General features: G+C 43.3%; 1 protein-coding gene across 2 annotated transcripts in view; it reads right to left on the bottom strand.

Annotated features, from left to right (window-relative positions):
• The window catches only part of slc39a13 (solute carrier family 39 member 13), a 71,744-nt gene that overhangs the window by 37,379 nt on the left and 17,004 nt on the right, over nt 1-17,361 (bottom strand). For both annotated transcript variants that reach the window (XM_059651936.1, XM_059651937.1), the window contains exons 4-5: nt 7,705-7,818; nt 5,559-5,680 (exon numbers count right to left, since the gene is read on the bottom strand). In XM_059651936.1, coding sequence (XP_059507919.1) covers nt 5,559-5,680; nt 7,705-7,818 — 236 coding nt within the window. The remainder of the gene's footprint in view (nt 1-5,558; nt 5,681-7,704; nt 7,819-17,361) is intronic.

The following is a 17,361-nucleotide window of genomic DNA, read 5'->3' as shown; positions in this document are numbered from 1 at the left end:
CTAATTATCTCAGTATGGTTGCTCGAGTTGTAAACACAAATAAACAGAATACTTCATTTATTCAAGGCAGCCACCTCATCTGCCTGTAGCATCTCACTGGTCTTTATTCAAACTACTCACACAGTTAACAAAGTCTGAAGCTGGATGAGCACAGCAGGCCAAGCAGCTTCGGGCCTAGACCTCAGCTTTTGTGCTCCTGAGATGCTGCTTGGCCAGCTGTGTTCATCCAGCTTCACAATTTGTTATCTTGGATTCTCCAGCATCTGCAGTTCCCATTATCTCTCTCTCTCCACTCACATAGTTAAGGCAGGTTTCTTTTGTGAAATATTAAAGCACTGTATCAACAATGCACTCATAAGGAGAAATAATCACGTACTAAAGAGAGTGGAACCTATCACTGGGTTTGGAAGCAATGTGTTTCAAACTCATGTAAATATTACAAATAGACGGGGTGTAGAACATATCTTGAAATTTTAATGTTTGATTGTATTTCTGTTGCTTCCTCTTGGGTTTCGAAGGATAGCTTGTTAACGATGTCACTGCAATTACAGGAGAATCTCACTTCAGTGAAAACAAGAGACATTATTATGTGCTCTGTAATATTTCAACAGCTGCTTGTATTTGGATCTTACCTCAGATTACAAATACCACAAAATAAACAATGTCACCAGCAAGAGCTGCCAGTTTAGCAGCTCAGTCCAACAACACTGATAAGACCAAATAAATCAGGAGGCAATCAACTGCAACAAAATGGAAATGTATCAAAAGAAATATGGAGAAAAACCAAGCACCAATGTGGAATATTCCAAAATGACCAGTTGAGCTACTTGTGGAAATATTCAACTCATCATGCTCCATTTGTGTTGTTGAAGTACCATATTAAAACAAACTGATACCATCAGAATCTCAGATCTGCAAGATGCCAGGTTCCACATCCAGCATCTGCTGGTCTTGCAGAGTAACAAAGTAAACCAAAATCTATGAACAAAGCCAGAGATAATGGGAACTGCAGATGCTGGAGAATTCCAAGATAACAAAATGTGAGGCTGGATGAACACAGCAGGCCAAGCAGCATCTCAGGAGCACAAAAGCTGACGTTTCAGGCCTAGACCCTTCATCAGAGAGGGGGATGGGGAGAGGGAGCTGGAATAAATAGGGAGAGAGGGGGAGGCGGACCGAAGATGGAGAGTAAAGAAGATAGGTGGAGAGAGTATAGGTGGGGAGGTAGGGAGGGGATAGGTCAGTCCAGGGAAGACGGACAGGTCAAGGAGGTGGGATGAGGTTAGTAGGTAGCTGGGGCTGCGGCTTGGGGTGGGAGGAAGGGATGGGTGAGAGGAAGAACCGGTTAGGGAGGCAGAAACAGGTTGGACTGGTTTTGGGATGCAGTGGGTGGTGGGGGGGGAAGAGCTGGGCTGGTTGTGTGGTGCAGTGGGGGGAGGGGACAAACTGGGCTGGTTTAGGGATGCAGTAGGGGAAGGGGAGATTTTGAAACTGGTGAAGTCCACATCGATACCATATGGCTGCAGGGTTCCCAGGCGGAATGAGTTGCTGTTCCTGCAACCTTCGGGTGGCGTCATTGTGGCAGTGCAGGAGGCCCATGATGGACATGTCATCTAGAGAATGGGAGGGGGAGTGGAAATGGTTTGCGACTGGGAGGTGCAGTTGTTTGTTGCGAACTGAGCGGAAGTGTTCTGCAAAGCGGTCCCCAAGCCTCCGCTTGGTTTCCCCAATGTAGAGGAAGCCGCACCAGGTACAGTGGATGCAGTATACCACATTGGCAGATGTGCAGGTGAACCTCTGCTTAATGTGGAATGTCATCTTGGGGCCTGGGATAGGGGTGAGGGAGGAGGTGTGGGGACAAGTGTAGCATTTCCTGCGGTTGCAGGGGAAGGCGCCGGGTGTGGTGGGGTTGGAGGGCAGTGTGGAGCGAACAAGGGAGTCACGGAGAGAGTGGTCTCTCCGGAAAGCCTCTTTGTAGGTTACGTGGAACAGTCCCTCTTCCGCACCTACACAGGCCCCAAACCCCACCTCTTCCTCCGGTACATTGATGACTGTATCGGCGCCGCCTCTTGCTCCCCAGAGGAGCTCGAACTGTTCATCCACTTCACCAACACCTTCCACCCCAACCACAAGTTCACCTGGGCCATCTCCAGCACATCCCTCACCTTCCTGGACCTCTCAGTCTCCATCTCAGGCAACCAGCTTGTAACTGATGTCCATTTCAAGCCCACCGACTCCCACAGCTACCTAGAATACACCTCCTCCCACCCACCCTCCTGCAAAAATTCCATCCCGTATTCCCAATTCCTCCGCCTCCGCCCCCACGATAAGACATTCCACTCCCGCACATCCCAGATGTCCAAGTTTCTTAAGGACCGCAACTTTCCCCCCACAGTGATCGAGAACGCCCTTGACCGCGTCTCCCGTATTTCCCGTGACACATCCCTCACACCCCGCCCCCGCCACAACTGCCCTAAGAAGATCCCCCTCGTTCTCACACACCACCCTACCAACCTCCGGATACAACGCATCATCCTCCAACACTTCCGCCATTTACAATCCGACCCCACCACCCAAGACATTTTTCCATCCCCTCCCCTGTCTGCTTTCCGGAGAGACCACTCTCTCCGTGACTCCCTTGTTCGCTCCACACTGCCCTCCAACCCCACCCCACCCGGCACCTACCCCTGCAACCGCAGGAAATGTTACACTTGTCCCCACACCTCCTCCCTCACCCCTATCCCAGGCCCCAAGATGACATTCCACATTAAGGAGAGGCTCACCTGCACATCTGCCAATGTGGTATACTGCATCCACTGTACCCGGTGTGGCTTCCTCTACATTGGGGAAACCAAGCGGAGGCTTGGGGACCGCTTTGCAGATCACCTCCGCTCAGTTCGCAACAAACAACTGCACCTCCCAGTCGCAAACCATTTCCACTCCCCCTCCCATTCTCTAGATGACATTTCCATCATGGGCCTCCTGCACTGCCACAATGATGCCACCCGAAGTTTGCAGGAACAGCAACTCATATTCCGCCTGGGAACCCTGCAGCCATATGGTATCAATGTGGACTTCACCAGTTTCAAAATCTCCCCTTCCCCTACTGCATCCCTAAACCAGCCCAGTTCGTCCCCTCCCCCCACTGCACCACACAACCAGCCCAGCTCTTCCCCCCCACCCACTGCATCCCAAAACCAGTCCAACCTGTCTCTGCCTCCCTAACCGGTTCTTCCTCTCACCCATCCCTTCCTCCCACCCCAAGCCGCACCCCCAGCTACCTACTAACCTCATCCCACCTCCTTGACCTGTCCGTCTTCCCTGGACTGACCTATCCCCTCCCTACCTCCCCACCTATACTCTCTCCACCTATCTTCTTTACTCTCCATCTTCGATCCGCCTCCCCCTCTCTCCCTATTTATTCCAGTTCCCTCTCCCCATCCCCCTCTCTGATGAAGGGTCTAGGCCCGAAACGTCAGCTTTTGTGCTCCTGAGATGCTGCTTGGCCTGCTGTGTTCATCCAGCCTCACATTTTGTTATCTATGAACAAAGCCAGTCAGGTTCCCGTCTACCAATCATTCCTGGAAAGCGTTCGGTTCACACACCAAAACACACATCCAGATTACTGAGAGAAGTCATTAAAACTGCTCTGGACAGCTCAACTTACGGCACACTGTGAACTCCATATTCTGCAAGTAAGTGGAGTGTGTGCATGTAGGGACAAGGTGCTGGGCAAACAAGGAATGTCACAATATTGAATATTTCACCAATGGAATATCCTGAACACGATACGATAAGGAAAACTGCCATTATATTTGACTATGCAGAAGGAACAAGACAACAGAAGAAATTAGGGCAGTAGTATTAATTTTGGTCTGTCTCTGGCAAAGTGTAGAACCAGTCATAATGCTGGCTACATTCTCTCTGTACTTAAATTTAAAGAGCAGTGTACAAAATCGACATGCTTTGTATCAAATCGTCACTGGCATAAGCCAGCTCTTGTAGCACTGAATCAGCACAGGACTCACTGCCTTCAAGAGAAAGGTATATCCATTTTGTTCTCATAAAATTGGGAAGGCAAGGAAGTGACAGCTTTCAAAAATGATTGACTGCTGAAAGTGAAGTTCCTTAACCTGCCTGTGAATCTTTAACTTGGGTATAACTGATTATTTATCATGGTGGGGGTACCATTTTAGGATGGGTCCAGAGCAGTTTTACAACGTTGGCTGTAATAACGAGCAAGTCTATAACTTAGTGGAATTCTCACAATCGTCAGTAGCTGGGGTTTGGTGTGTAAACTGTAACTTTTCATTTTAAAGCACCTTTTATTGCTGAAAAATGAAACTTGTATCAAAATTTTTATCTTGCATTCATTCAAACAATTCACTGGAAATACTACACAAAGGAAAAATAACGTGAAAGAAGCATGCTGATTTGGTTGGAAAAATGGAATTCAAACTGGATAAATGTAAGGTATTGCACTTTAGTACAACAAATTAGGGTAGGGCTTATACAATTAATGGTAGGGCCTTGGGTAGTATCGTAGAGTAGAGGGGCGTAGGGTTGCAGGTACATCATTCTTTGAAGTTTACGGCACTTATAGACAGGGTGGTTAAAACGGTGTTTGGTATGCTTGCCTTCACTGATCAATCCTTTAAGTACAGGAGTTGGGAAATCATGCTGAGTTGTAGAGGACATTGGTGAGGCCTCTTCTGGAATACTGCGCACAGTTCTGGTTGTCTAGATGTAGGAAAGATATTATTAAGCTGAGAAGGTTCAGAAGAGATTTACCAGGATGTTGGCAGGTATGGAAGGTTTGAGTTAACAAGGAGGCTTGGGTAAACTGGGGCGTTTTCCACTGAAGCACAGGAGGTTGACAGGCAACACAATAGACGTCGATAAAATTAAGGAGGAGTATAGATAGGGCTAATAGTAGTTGTCTTTTCCCTATGCTGGGGGATTTCAAGACCCGAGTACACATTTTTAAGAAGAGAGGAGACAGATTTGCAATAGACCTGAGGAGCCAATTTTTTATGCAAAGGGTGGTTTGCATGTGGAATGAATTTCCTGAGGAAGGGATGCATTTGGACACAATTACAATATTTAAAAGACATTTGGATAAGTACACAAATAGGAAAGGTTTTGAGCAATACAGGCCAGGAGCAGGCAGGTGGGACTACTTTAGTTTGGGATTATGTTTGGCATGGACTGGTTGGTCTGAAGAGTCTGTTTCCATTCTGTATGACTCCATGACTCTATAAGTGGACTCCAAGGTTGTTTGATCGCCCTCAAACTACTGCCTGTATTTCTGTATCACTAACCAATACATACTGCTTCCTGTATTCACTGTACAAATCATAGCCTTCATAGGTACCATGCAATAGATATGAATGGTGTACAACCTTCGGGGTGCATGTGTATCAGCTACAAAGGGACGTTAATCAATGGTGTCCATGGTAGGCTGTGGAAGGAAGTGGCTTGGTGGTTTTAAGTTATTGTATCATTTTTGTAAATAGTTACTTTGTACTTCTAATTTGCATGCTACTAAAGTAACTTACTTGGTGACATTCTTTATCCTCATCTTTATCTGGGAATAATTTTTCCAAAATGAAGAATGCAAGCAATCCAACAATAACCCACAACCCCAACTTCCTCTGCTGTTTACGACTGTGGCTTCCATCTGCACAAACAAAGTGGTCAGAAAAGCAGATTAGAAGTGGACGACTGGCAAAATGGGCCAAACAAGAACTACTGCCAAGCAACTGCATGTCTGAAGTGTGAGGTGTATTCCAATTCTTCAGGTTCAAAATTGTGGTTTTGAGCAATTTGATTTACTTCACAATCAGAATTGATTTGACCACCTCAAGTTTATTTTTTTTGGAAGATAATATTCATTTTCATGATATGGATATTGCTGCCACAGCAATTGCCCTTGCTTGTTAGACAAAGATGATGATATAACTGTGTTGCTTGCTGAGCCACAGAACAGTTCAGGTTAACCATATTGCTGTGGGCCTCAAGCCACATCCAAGATGTCAGGTTTCCTTTTGTAAAATGATAAATCTAATTAAGTTCAAGGCAACTAATGACTTTGTGGTTGCTGTCTTTCTACGTGAACATATTCATACTATAATCAAAGAATCTTAAAGTACAAAGCTAGTGTTGCATTCGGCTCAACATGTCTGCACCAATTCTTTCCCCAGCTCTTTTGCCAACAATCATTGGATTGTAACGTCCAATTATCAATGTAAGGGAAATAAGTTCTCCCTGCCCACTTTATCAAAGCCTTCAATAATTTTGAGCACTTCTAATGAATCTATTTTAACTTTCACTACTCTAAGGAAAGCAAAAATAGCTCAAACTTATCACTCAAGTCCCTCATTTCTCATGCGACTCTGGTCAATTTTCTCTGCACGCTAGCCAAACCCTTGTAAAGCTTTTTTCATAGGATGAGGGTACATCCATCCTACATGCCCTTTAAAATGACTTGTTAGGTAATTTTAGAGGGCAGTGTCAACCACATTACTGTAGCCAGGCTGGAAATGGATTTCCTTCACTGAAGGACTCGATGAACTTGATGAAGTTTTATGACAATTGGCAATGGTCATATGGTTACTATTTTGATTAAATCCAGATTTTTATTCAATTCAAATTTTTGAAACTGGATTTAAATTTATGCTCCCAGAACATTAGCCTCGGTCTCTGGATTACGAGCCCAGTAACAGTACCACTATGCGCCTGCCAAGTCTCCATGTCCTTCCTGAAGTACACTGCCTAAAATGTGATTGTTTTTAAAATAAAGAAATCCCTACAGTGTGGAAGCAGGCCATTCAGCCCATCAAGTCCATACCAACCCTCCAAACAGAATTCCACCTAGACACAAAACCCTAGCCTGCACATCCCTGGACACTATGGGCAATTTAGCATGGCCAACCAACCTGGCCTGCACATCTTTGGACCGTGGGAGGAAACCCATGCAGACAAATGGACAATGTCTGTGTGGAGTTTGCACAGTCACCCGAGGATGGAATTGAACCTGGGTCCCTGGCACTGTGAGGCAGCAGTGTTAACACTTAGCCACCATGCTGCCCCATGATTTACTGAGTTCAAGCGTAACTTCCATGCTTTTATAATTCTCTATTTCTAAAGCTCAAAATTCCATAATGTTCTATTGTATATGAACAGTCTTATCCTCTAGTCTTTCACTAAGAATCGACTGGGTGAATGCCCAGATCTCTCTGTTCTCGCATCCCATCAAATTGAGCAATACTTCTAATAATGAGTCACTGACACACCCCATAACCAGGACCACCAAAGTTTGCTTCTAGTCAGTCTGTGCATTTAACCTCGCCAACCACATTAATGTTACCATTGCCCATTAAATCCTACATGCTTTCCCCCGACAGTAATTACAATACTGAATTTATCCCCTTTGACTTTTCCAAATAGTGCTGTGACATATGGAACTCATACAGAAAGATCTTCCTGGAAAAATCATCAACCATTTCTCTCTAGATTTTTTCCATTGGACACAATGAGATTATTTTTTCATATTTTTTAATGCTCACATAAGGCAGCAACTTTCACAACTGTAGCCATTTTGTATCTCATCATTATGTATGCCACCAATTTCAGCTGCACTGTAACTGCTTTGCGGGATACTACATAAAAATGTTTTGAGGCCAATCTCAATTTATGCTTTACCTGGATTACTATTGCACGTGTAGGCCCAAGCCTCAGGCAATAGGTGCAGAAAGACATCCCCGAGCAGTCCACCAATGGCAAAACTCAACAATTGTTTCAAACGTTGGGACCCATCTGCATGGAGTAGAACACAGAAAAGAACAAAAGTCATGCTCTGCCCATCAACACTGCAAACAATAATAGCAAACAGCAACCATGGGTTCATTGAATAGTTGATGCTGGTACACAGGTCAGGTATCTGAATATTTACTGACTAAAGTAAGGCAGTGATAACCTACCAGCCTCCTGTGCAGTGGAGAATGAGCTAACCAACAGCATTCATCCAGGGACATGTCCTATTATTAAACATATAGACATTGAATCCTATATCTCCATAAGCAGAATAGCTTTATAGTTTAGAATTTACTGCTAACTGGAGAGTCTCCAGTTTCATTGCTTGATCAAACTGCACAGTTGTTCTCTCAGCAGCAGTAGTGCACCATATCTAAGATAGTTTCTCATCTTGTCCAGCTTATGAAGTACAAATGACCAACCTCAGTCACTGCTCATTCAAGACCATTGTTTGATGATTCACCTTCCAATGAAATATTTAACCTCAATTCAGTGCCTTCCCACAACAGTATGGATACATTTGGTAGGTCAAAGAATGAAATGTCTTTCTAGGGTTTCAACTCATTGAGTTAATCCTCTCTTCTACAACCTTTACCCACATCTCCACAAACGGTACAAACTGTTCATGGCAAGTGGGAAATTGCACACAGACCTCCTGTTTAAACATCATTTCCTTCATCCACTTTGCACTCCTTCTTCCCCAAGAGGTCAATTGGTTCTGCAGGTTTTGCGATCAGCCAGAATTTTCCATGTTTTTTGAAAGCATGTTGCAAAGTCAATGAGTACTACTTACACAAAACCTCTCCACAACTTAATGATAAACTACTAAACTGCCAGTGCTTAGTTCTCCAAGCCAATGCCAGTTCAGGAAGTGGGAAAGAATTTAGCTACACTGACTGTGAACTAATGACCTAGTGAAACTTTGAGAGGCTATTTTTATAAATTAAATCAAATTAGGTGGAGCCCACCTACATGTGGTGACTGATAGGGATCACAAAGCTGCTGAAAGGTCAAAACTCCCAAAGAATGGAAGATTATTTTCCTGCCAGGCTATTCCCATACTTTCATTCAGGCTGTCATTTTCCCTCTTCCCATTCAACAAGGACCTGAATTCGAAATATATTCGAAGGACAGCCACATTTGTCATAAAACACTGCAGCTACACAGGCAGGAGTTGTTAGAAATACTTTTCAAAATAGAAGTAGGATGTTCCCATAAGCCTGCTTCACCCATCTGTTAGTTTGCGGCTGTTCTATACTTCAACACCTTCTGTGTGCTTTTCTTCCATTTATCCGCTATCCTTAAATGAGTAAAAATCAGTCTTTACCTTGAAGCCTCTAGTTATTGCAGCATTCCTAACCTTTTGGGAGAAAGGGAGTTCCATTTTTCTGTGTGGTGGAAGTGCATCTTTGACAGCCCCTTTAATTTGAATATTACGTTCCCTTGCTCAGGATTCCACATGATTTTTGTTGACTTCTCCCATTTTGAATTTGAAGTGAAGTCTGTAAGCGTTGACAAGGCAATCCACATCCCATAATCTACTATTTTAAACAGAACTGTGATCTTACAAACATACCAAAACAGCCAAAGCAGATGTTACCCACCAAATTGCATTAAATAAGATGTGACATGGGTTAGAACATAGAACAGAGAACAGTACAGTACAGGCCCTTTGGCCCACGATGTTGTGCCGAACTTTTACCCTAAACTTAAGGGCTATCTAACCTCCACCGCTACCTTATACTATCATCCATATGCCTATCTAATAGCCACTCAATGCCCCTAACGAGGCCAACTCCACTTACCCTCTCCAGCAATGTATTCCACACCCCTACCACTTTGAGTAAAGAAGCTACCTCTGATGTCTCCCAGATATCTACCTCCTTTCACTTTAAAACTATGTTCCCTCATAAAAGCTACCTCCAACCTAGGGAAAAGTCTCTGGCTGTCAACGTTATCTACACCTCTGATCATTTTGTACACCTCTATCAAGTCACATCTCATCCTTCATCGTTTTAAAAAGAGAAAAGCCCTAGCTCTCTCAATCTTTCCTCACAACTCCTTCCCTCCATTACGGGCAACATTCTGATAAATCTCCTCTGTACCTTTTCTAATGTTTTTACGTCTTTCCTGTAATAAGGTGACCAGAACTGGACACAATACTCCAGATGTGGCCGAACCAGGCTTTTGCAATAGCTGGAGCATAACTTCATGGCTCTTGAACTCAATCCCTCTATTAATGAAAGCTAACACACCATACGCCTTCTTAACAACTGTATTGACCTGGGTGGCAGCTCTCAGGTAACTGTGAACTTGAACCCCAAGATCCCTCTGCTCCTCCACACTGCCAAGAATCTTTCTGTTAACCCTGTATTCTGCTTTTGAGTTTGTCCTTCCAAAATGAACCATCTCACACTTTTCAGGGTTAACCTCCATCTGCCACTTCTCAGCCCAGCTCTGCATCCTGTTCAATGTCCCTTTGTAACCTAGAACAGCTCTCCGCACTGTCCACAACGTGACCCGCCTTCACAGCGTTATAGCACAAGGCTCTTCTAAAAAATCACTGTGTCAGACTTTATACTGCAAAGAGACTAAAGTAGTTACTATATTTAATGGCTAATTATAGGCCTAATACTTTAGCATCAGGAAAAGCAAAAAAGGTGCATGAGGGAATCCTTAGGAGTGGAATACATGATTACTTAGACTGAGGGACATGGAATATATCCAACATGCTTCAAACAAGCACACGTTACAGAAGTGGCAACAACTTTTGGAGAAGTTACCAAGATGATGTGCTATGATTCCATATAGATCAATAAACTTAAAAGAACGGAATCCTCAAACAATGCCAAAAGAATTGACGGTCAAGATTTCACTTTTTCAAGCACTTATTGAAACAGCCAAACCCAAAGTCAATATTACCAACCAAACTGTAATTCGACAGAAACAATAAACCGCACTTCAAATGATTGATACAAGAAAGACACTTCTCACTTCAGCATACAAGGCATTATAACACTACACAACTCCATAATAAAAGGTTTTTATTCATACAGCTTGAAGTCACATGATATCAGGTTGTAGTCCAACAGGTTTAGATGAAGTCTCAACTTTTTCGAGCACAAACCCTTCGTCAGGTGCAGTGTGATTGGACAGCACACTGAATAGGCAGAGAGATCAGAAGATCATACAACTCATGTGAATGGAGTGTCAGATAATACGTCACAGTGTTAGACAGTGAGTAAAGTGTTTATAAAGTCAATGTCAGTGCTATGCTGTCATGACACTGAGGCAGACCGACAGGAATATACAAAAGGTGACATCTCAGGTCAGACATTAAATTGTAGGTGCGAGGCCTTGCTCAGAATCTGTCCTAGAATTTTAACCTGGAGTCAGGCTGGTTTTATTCCAAAAGCAGGAATTTACAAGATGTCACACTGACTGACTATGCCAATAAATTGTGTGTTTTTTAAACAAAATAGAATGTATCAGCAAATTAGCAAACATCCTCGATGAATGATTCACACCAGAGATTTGCACACATACGCACATCTATATTTGAGAGAGTGTATGTGCACAAGCATGTAAGAGAGAGTATGTGTCAATGTGTTTGTGAGAGTGTGTGCTTGCACGTAGACTTGCGTGTGTGCGTGAACAAGTGTGAGAGAGTATGTATTGAGTAGGTCAAACTAATTCAGGTAAAGAGATCACAATAATTTATCAAGGCGATCCTGTTAGAACAGGACTGCAAGGAAGATTTTACAGATACAGAACAGTACCGTGGGGTTACCTGTAGTACAACAAGAACCCAAAAATCACGGTTGAGGCCATCTTCACAGCTACAGAACTTGGCTATCAGTCTCTGCTCAGTGATTCTGCATTGTTGTATATATCAGAGTCTGCCTGGGAGGCTGCTTTCCTGAAGATCAGAGATTGAATATCCTTGACTGCTGAAGTGTTCCCCAACAGTGAGGGAACATTCCTGTCTAGTGAATGTTGTGTGGTGTCCATTTCATCTGTTGTCGTAGTGTCTGCATGTCAAGCCAATATACCATGTATGGGGACATCTTTCCCTGCAGTAAATGAGATGGACAACATTGGTCAAGTCACATGACTATCTTGTTGTACACAGTGGGTAGTGTTCCCACGTGTGATGGTAATATCCATATTGATGATCTGACATGTCTTGCAGAGGTTGCCATGGCAGGGCTGCGTGGTATTGTAGTCGATGTTGTCCTGAAGACTGGGCAGTATGCTGCAAACCGTGGTTTGTTTAAGATTTGGCAGTTGTTTGAAGGTGAGAAGTCAAAACGTAGGGAAGATCTCGCTGAGATGCTCATTGTTATCGATGACATGTTGAAAGCTGCAAAGCTTTATTAATGACTTGGACGAGGGAATTGAAGGATGGGTCAGCAAGTTTGCAGACGACACAAAGGTCGGAGGTGTCGTTGACAGTGTAGAGGGCTGTTGTAGGCTGCAGCGGGACATTGACAGGATGCAGAGATGGGCTGAGAGGTGGCAGATGGAGTTCAACCTGGATAAATGCGAGGTGATGCATTTTGGAAGGTCGAATTTGAAAGCAGAGTACAGGATTAAGGATAGGATTCTTGGCAGCGTGGAGGAACAGAGGGATCTTGGTGTGCAGATACATAGATCCCTTAAAATGGCCACCCAAGTGGACAGGGTTGTTAACAAAGCATATGGTGTTTTGGCTTTCATTAACAGGGAGATTGAGTTTAAGAGTCGTGAGATCTTGTTGCAGCTCTATAAAACTTTGGTTAGACCGCACTTGGAATACTGCGTCCAGTTCTGGGCGCCCTATTATAGGAAAGATGTGGATGCTTTGGAGAGGGTTCAGAGGAGGTTTACCAGGATGCTGCCTGGACTGGAGGGCTTATCTTATGAAGAGAGGTTGACTGAGCACGGTCTCTTTTCATTGGAGAAAAGGAGGAGGAGAGGGGACCTAATTGAGGTATACAAGATAATGAGAGGCATAGATAGAGTTGATAGCCAGAGACTATTTCCCAGGGCAGAAATGGCTAGCACGAGGGGTCATAGTTTTAAGCTGGTTGGTGGAAAGTATAGAGGGGATGTCAGAGGCGGGTTCTTTACGCAGAGAGTTGTGAGAGCATGGAATGCGTTGCCAGCAGCAGTTGTGGAAGCAAGGTCATTGGGGTCATTTAAGAGACTGCTGGACATGTATATGGTCACAGAAATTTGAGGGTGCATACATGAGGATCAATGGTCGGCACAACATTGTGGGCTGAAGGGCCTGTTCTGTGCTGTACTGTTCTATGTTCTATGTAGAACATGTTTCTCCGCTCTGGGAAGTCCTGGGCAACAAAGCATACTCTCTTGGTCGCATCCTGTGCACGTTTTCTGAGGAGGTCGATGCGGTTTTTTTGTTGTGGCATGTCGGAACTGACAACTGATGAGTTGAGCATCATATCCCACTCTTAGGAGGGTATCTTTCAAAATCTCCAGATGTCCATCGCTTTCCTCCTCTTTTGAGCAGGTCCTGTGTATGCACAGGGCTTGTCTGTAGGGGATGGCTTCTTTAATATGTTTAGGGTGGGAGCGAGAGAAGTGGAGCATTGGGAGGTTATCTGTGGCTTGAAGTAGAGTGAGGCACTGACGTGTCCTTCTTGATGGAGATGCACATGTCCAAGAATGAGACTGATCCTGAACAGTAGTCCAAAGTAAGTCTGATGGTGGGATGAAACTTGTTGATATCGCTATGCAGTTGTTTCAGTGATTTCTCATTGTGAGTCCAAAGGAAGGAAATGTCATTGATGTATCTGGTGTATGGCATTGGTTGGAGGTGCTGTGTAGCAAAGAAACCTTGCTCAAACTTGTGCAAGAAAATGTTGGCATACTGGATGAAAATTTGGCTCCCATGTTGTTCCATGCATCTGAAAGAACTGGTTGTCAAAGGTGAAGACTGATACTTAAGATTGAAGCACAAGTTGTATATTGGCGTCTGGAAATTGGCAGCTATTGGTATTGAGTACTCAGGCTGTTGCAGCAATGGTATCGTCACGGGGGATGCTGGTGTAGGCTGCCGAAACGTCCACTGTGATGCGGCATGTTCTTAGTTTGAATGGCCTATGGGTGCTGAGTTTCTATAAGAAATCTGCAGTGTCACAACAGAAGCTGGAGATTCCTTGTACAATGAGTTTCAAGATACCCTCAACACAGTCAGAGAGGTTCTCACACAGTTCCCCACTGCCTGATACGATGGGTCATCCAGGTGTGTTGGCTTTGTGTATCTTCGGAAGGCAGTAGAAGTCTCCTATGTGAGAAGTACGTGGGATGAGAGTGCATAGGATACTCTAATGGACTGGATCAGAAGTCTTGATTGGCCTGTTTAGTTGAAGGGTACGTTCTTTGGGTGCATCAGCAGTTAGTTGTCTGTAGTGTTCCTGGTTGTTCAGTTGTTGGTATACTTCTTTGCAGTAGTCCGTCCATTTTGTATAACAATGACTCCTCCTTTGTCATCAAACCAGCAAACAATGTTGGTCTTGAGAGCATGGATGATGTTGAATTGTGCATGGGTAAAGTTCTGCACTATCTTGTAGTGTGGTTGATGAATCTGGCATTAACGCATCTTCTAACGGCGTGAGCATAAATGTCGAGCCTAGCGCAGCAGCCTTCTGGAAGTGACATTCTTCTTTGATCGTTGTACCGTGGACCTCTCTGCTGTCTGTTCTGTTTCGTTGGTGGTCTAGTTGGACTCACTGCTGGCATCTTGGGGCTTGTGGGAAAAATTCCAGAGCACACTTGCCTGATGAATTCCTGTGTTTGCTGAGAGGCCAATGGGGTCCATTTTGGTAGTTGGGCAGAAATGAGCCCTCAGTTGAGAACTTCAATTTTGTCTGGTTGAAGGGCACGGTCAGGTACGTTGACAACGGATTTCCCTGTGGGGGTACCGCTTTCAACTGTGGTACTGGGGAGACTCAGTTACTGCTGGTGGTGATGCCAAGGTTCCAAGATAAAAACAAGCTTCATTCTCCCCAGCCGAGTTTCACTGATACTAATTTTTTTTTAAGGTAAATCTCACTTCCACTGTAACTAAGAACATATCCTAGTTCATGGTTTTCCACTTATTCGAATCCCACCTTCCAATCAACTGCCAGTCAGGGTAATTTCTCAGATATCTAATAATTTCAGAGCCAGAATTTCCAATTACATCCATCTTTTCAGAACACTCTCTAGTTATCATTTTAACTTCTAGGGATATCTCACAAATACAAGCTGTTTAGCAAAGTAGAGTTTGTCCAGTAGATTTTGCCTGTTGTCAACTTCCAAAAAGCTTTTGGCAAAGTAAAGGGCATGAGGCTGCTCAATAAAATTAGTGTCTCTGCTATTACTGGCAATATAGTGACCTGGATTAAGAACTGCCTGAAAGCAAAGGGGCAGACTGCAATTATGGACAGATTCGTATCTGTCTGGAGACTGGTCAGTAGCAGCATCATTCACGGTTGGGACAATCATTCTTTAGTCTTGCTATTGATATAGATGTACCTGAGGGTGTGGGGTTCTGTAAAATTGTTAATGATATGAAGATACGTGCAAGCGTTAAGACTACAGTTGATACTCAACTGCTTCGGACAGATTGTGATGTATTAGGGAAGTGACCTCACAACCAATAAATGATGGCAATCTGGAAAAGTATATTATACAGGATTGATGTTCAATACAATGGTATCCCCTAGTCAATAGAGAAAATGCTCTGAGCATCTCTAAAGGTCCCAGAACAATGCCATCATAAAACTGCTGGAGCAAATAGGATTCTATTTATAAGACACTAACTGATAATCAAAGTCATTAAATAAAAGACTAAGCAAATCATTTTATGTATGTCTAGGCCTTGTTGAAATAATGTGTTAAGCTTTGCCCTTCTCATGATGACATATTAAGGCTTTGAAAGGGTGCAGAGGATGGTCACAGGACTAATACTAGTTTAAACCATCCTAGTTATCAAGAAGGCTAAAATCACTCACACTTAATATCTTAGAGAAGCAATGTCTTGGGGTGTTCTTATCACGCAAAGGGGATAGATTATAAGAGTTTATATAGTCTGTTCCAATTTGTAATGACCTTTTACCCAAAAATGGTTAAGTATGGAAAACTGGCCTTTCTTTAAAATGCTTGTGAATATCTAATTGGCATTGAGAATGCTTAAAAATGACGTAAAAATTGTTTACAACAATTGTAAAGAAATCCAATGTAATTTCTTGAGCAAATATTATCACAGTGATCTAACAATCCTGGATCTGGAAGCTGTACCAACAGGAATTTAGTTAAGATATGAAAGTGCCATGTAACCATAGTTAGAAGAGAGACTAAGAGGTTACTTCAATAAAGAACAACAAGCACAAACCAGAAGAACAGATGGATGAATAGAGGCGCCACATTTAAAAGGGGCCATATGCACGTGATCATGATAAACAGGATAGAAAGTCTAAGTCAGGGGCACACAAAGAACCAATCAGACAATTTCATTATTGCTGTTTCAAGTCTCACCTGGTCTAAAGGTATGTCATTACATTCCTTGAGCAGGTTGTATAGAAAAAAAAAAGCGAAGTAGAATGCCTTATTTCCCCACCAATTCTATTTTGCTTTAGTCTCCTGCTTCTCACCCTACCGGCCTTCACTTTTAGTATCAGTGCATTGTCCCTGACGGGTTTTGCATGTAAACTGGTAATTGATTCAGAGACACGGGCGATTTCGTGGTGGAGGAAAAAGGAAAAATATCACACAGAGAATTTGGTGGTGAAAAAGAAGCCTATGATGTGCAAAATCTCTGGACATATATAAAAAAAATCTGGTAGATAGAAGGCTTTAGTGCCATGGTACTGTCCTACCTCTAAGCCAGAAAGCCTGGGTTCAAGTCCCAACTGCAGAGAGGCGTGTCATAACAGGAGCGTCTGAACAGTCTGAGAAAATACTGGATTTGAAAATTCATCAAATTGTATTCTCTCTCTCTCTCAGGTCATTGGCAAATAAGGGTGCTTCTTTCGCTCATCTCTGCAGAGCCACTGTTGACTTTGTTTGTGTGATTGTGTCTGTTCCAGAATTAAAAAAGGAGATACTTCAAATTCTGATTATTTCTTAGATGTTGACCAATTTTGCTACTTTTTCTTCAGGGATGAGTTTTGTTTTCAAATAAATTGAGTATTTTGAGTTCATTAAAGCAGCCTTCATGCAAGTGTCTCTAATCCTGGTTAGCAGTTGCAAAGGGAATTATTTTTGTTGACTGAAATCAAATCTCTATCCTAATATTGCAACTCATGGAGCAGTGGGGCTTGATTATCAACATACTATTTGTGTCATAGCGAGAACAATATTTTGAGCACTTTCTGTCTTTTTTTCAGATTGGCAGGATCAGCATCATTTTGCTTTTATCACAACTACATTTTTTACAGGCTGGACAGAATAGTCAGAAGTCAGCTATATTTCATTCTACATCACCAAACTGTATATGAATTTAACAAAAACAGAAATTGTTAGAAAAGCTCAGGAGGTCTGGCAGCATCAGTGGAC

The sequence above is a fragment of the Stegostoma tigrinum genome, chromosome 17 (genome assembly GCF_030684315.1).
Source record: "Stegostoma tigrinum isolate sSteTig4 chromosome 17, sSteTig4.hap1, whole genome shotgun sequence".
NCBI classification, from domain to species: Eukaryota; Metazoa; Chordata; class Chondrichthyes; order Orectolobiformes; family Stegostomatidae; genus Stegostoma; species Stegostoma tigrinum.
Note: the sequence above shows the minus strand (reverse complement) of the source record. Positions and strands in the feature narration are given on the sequence as shown.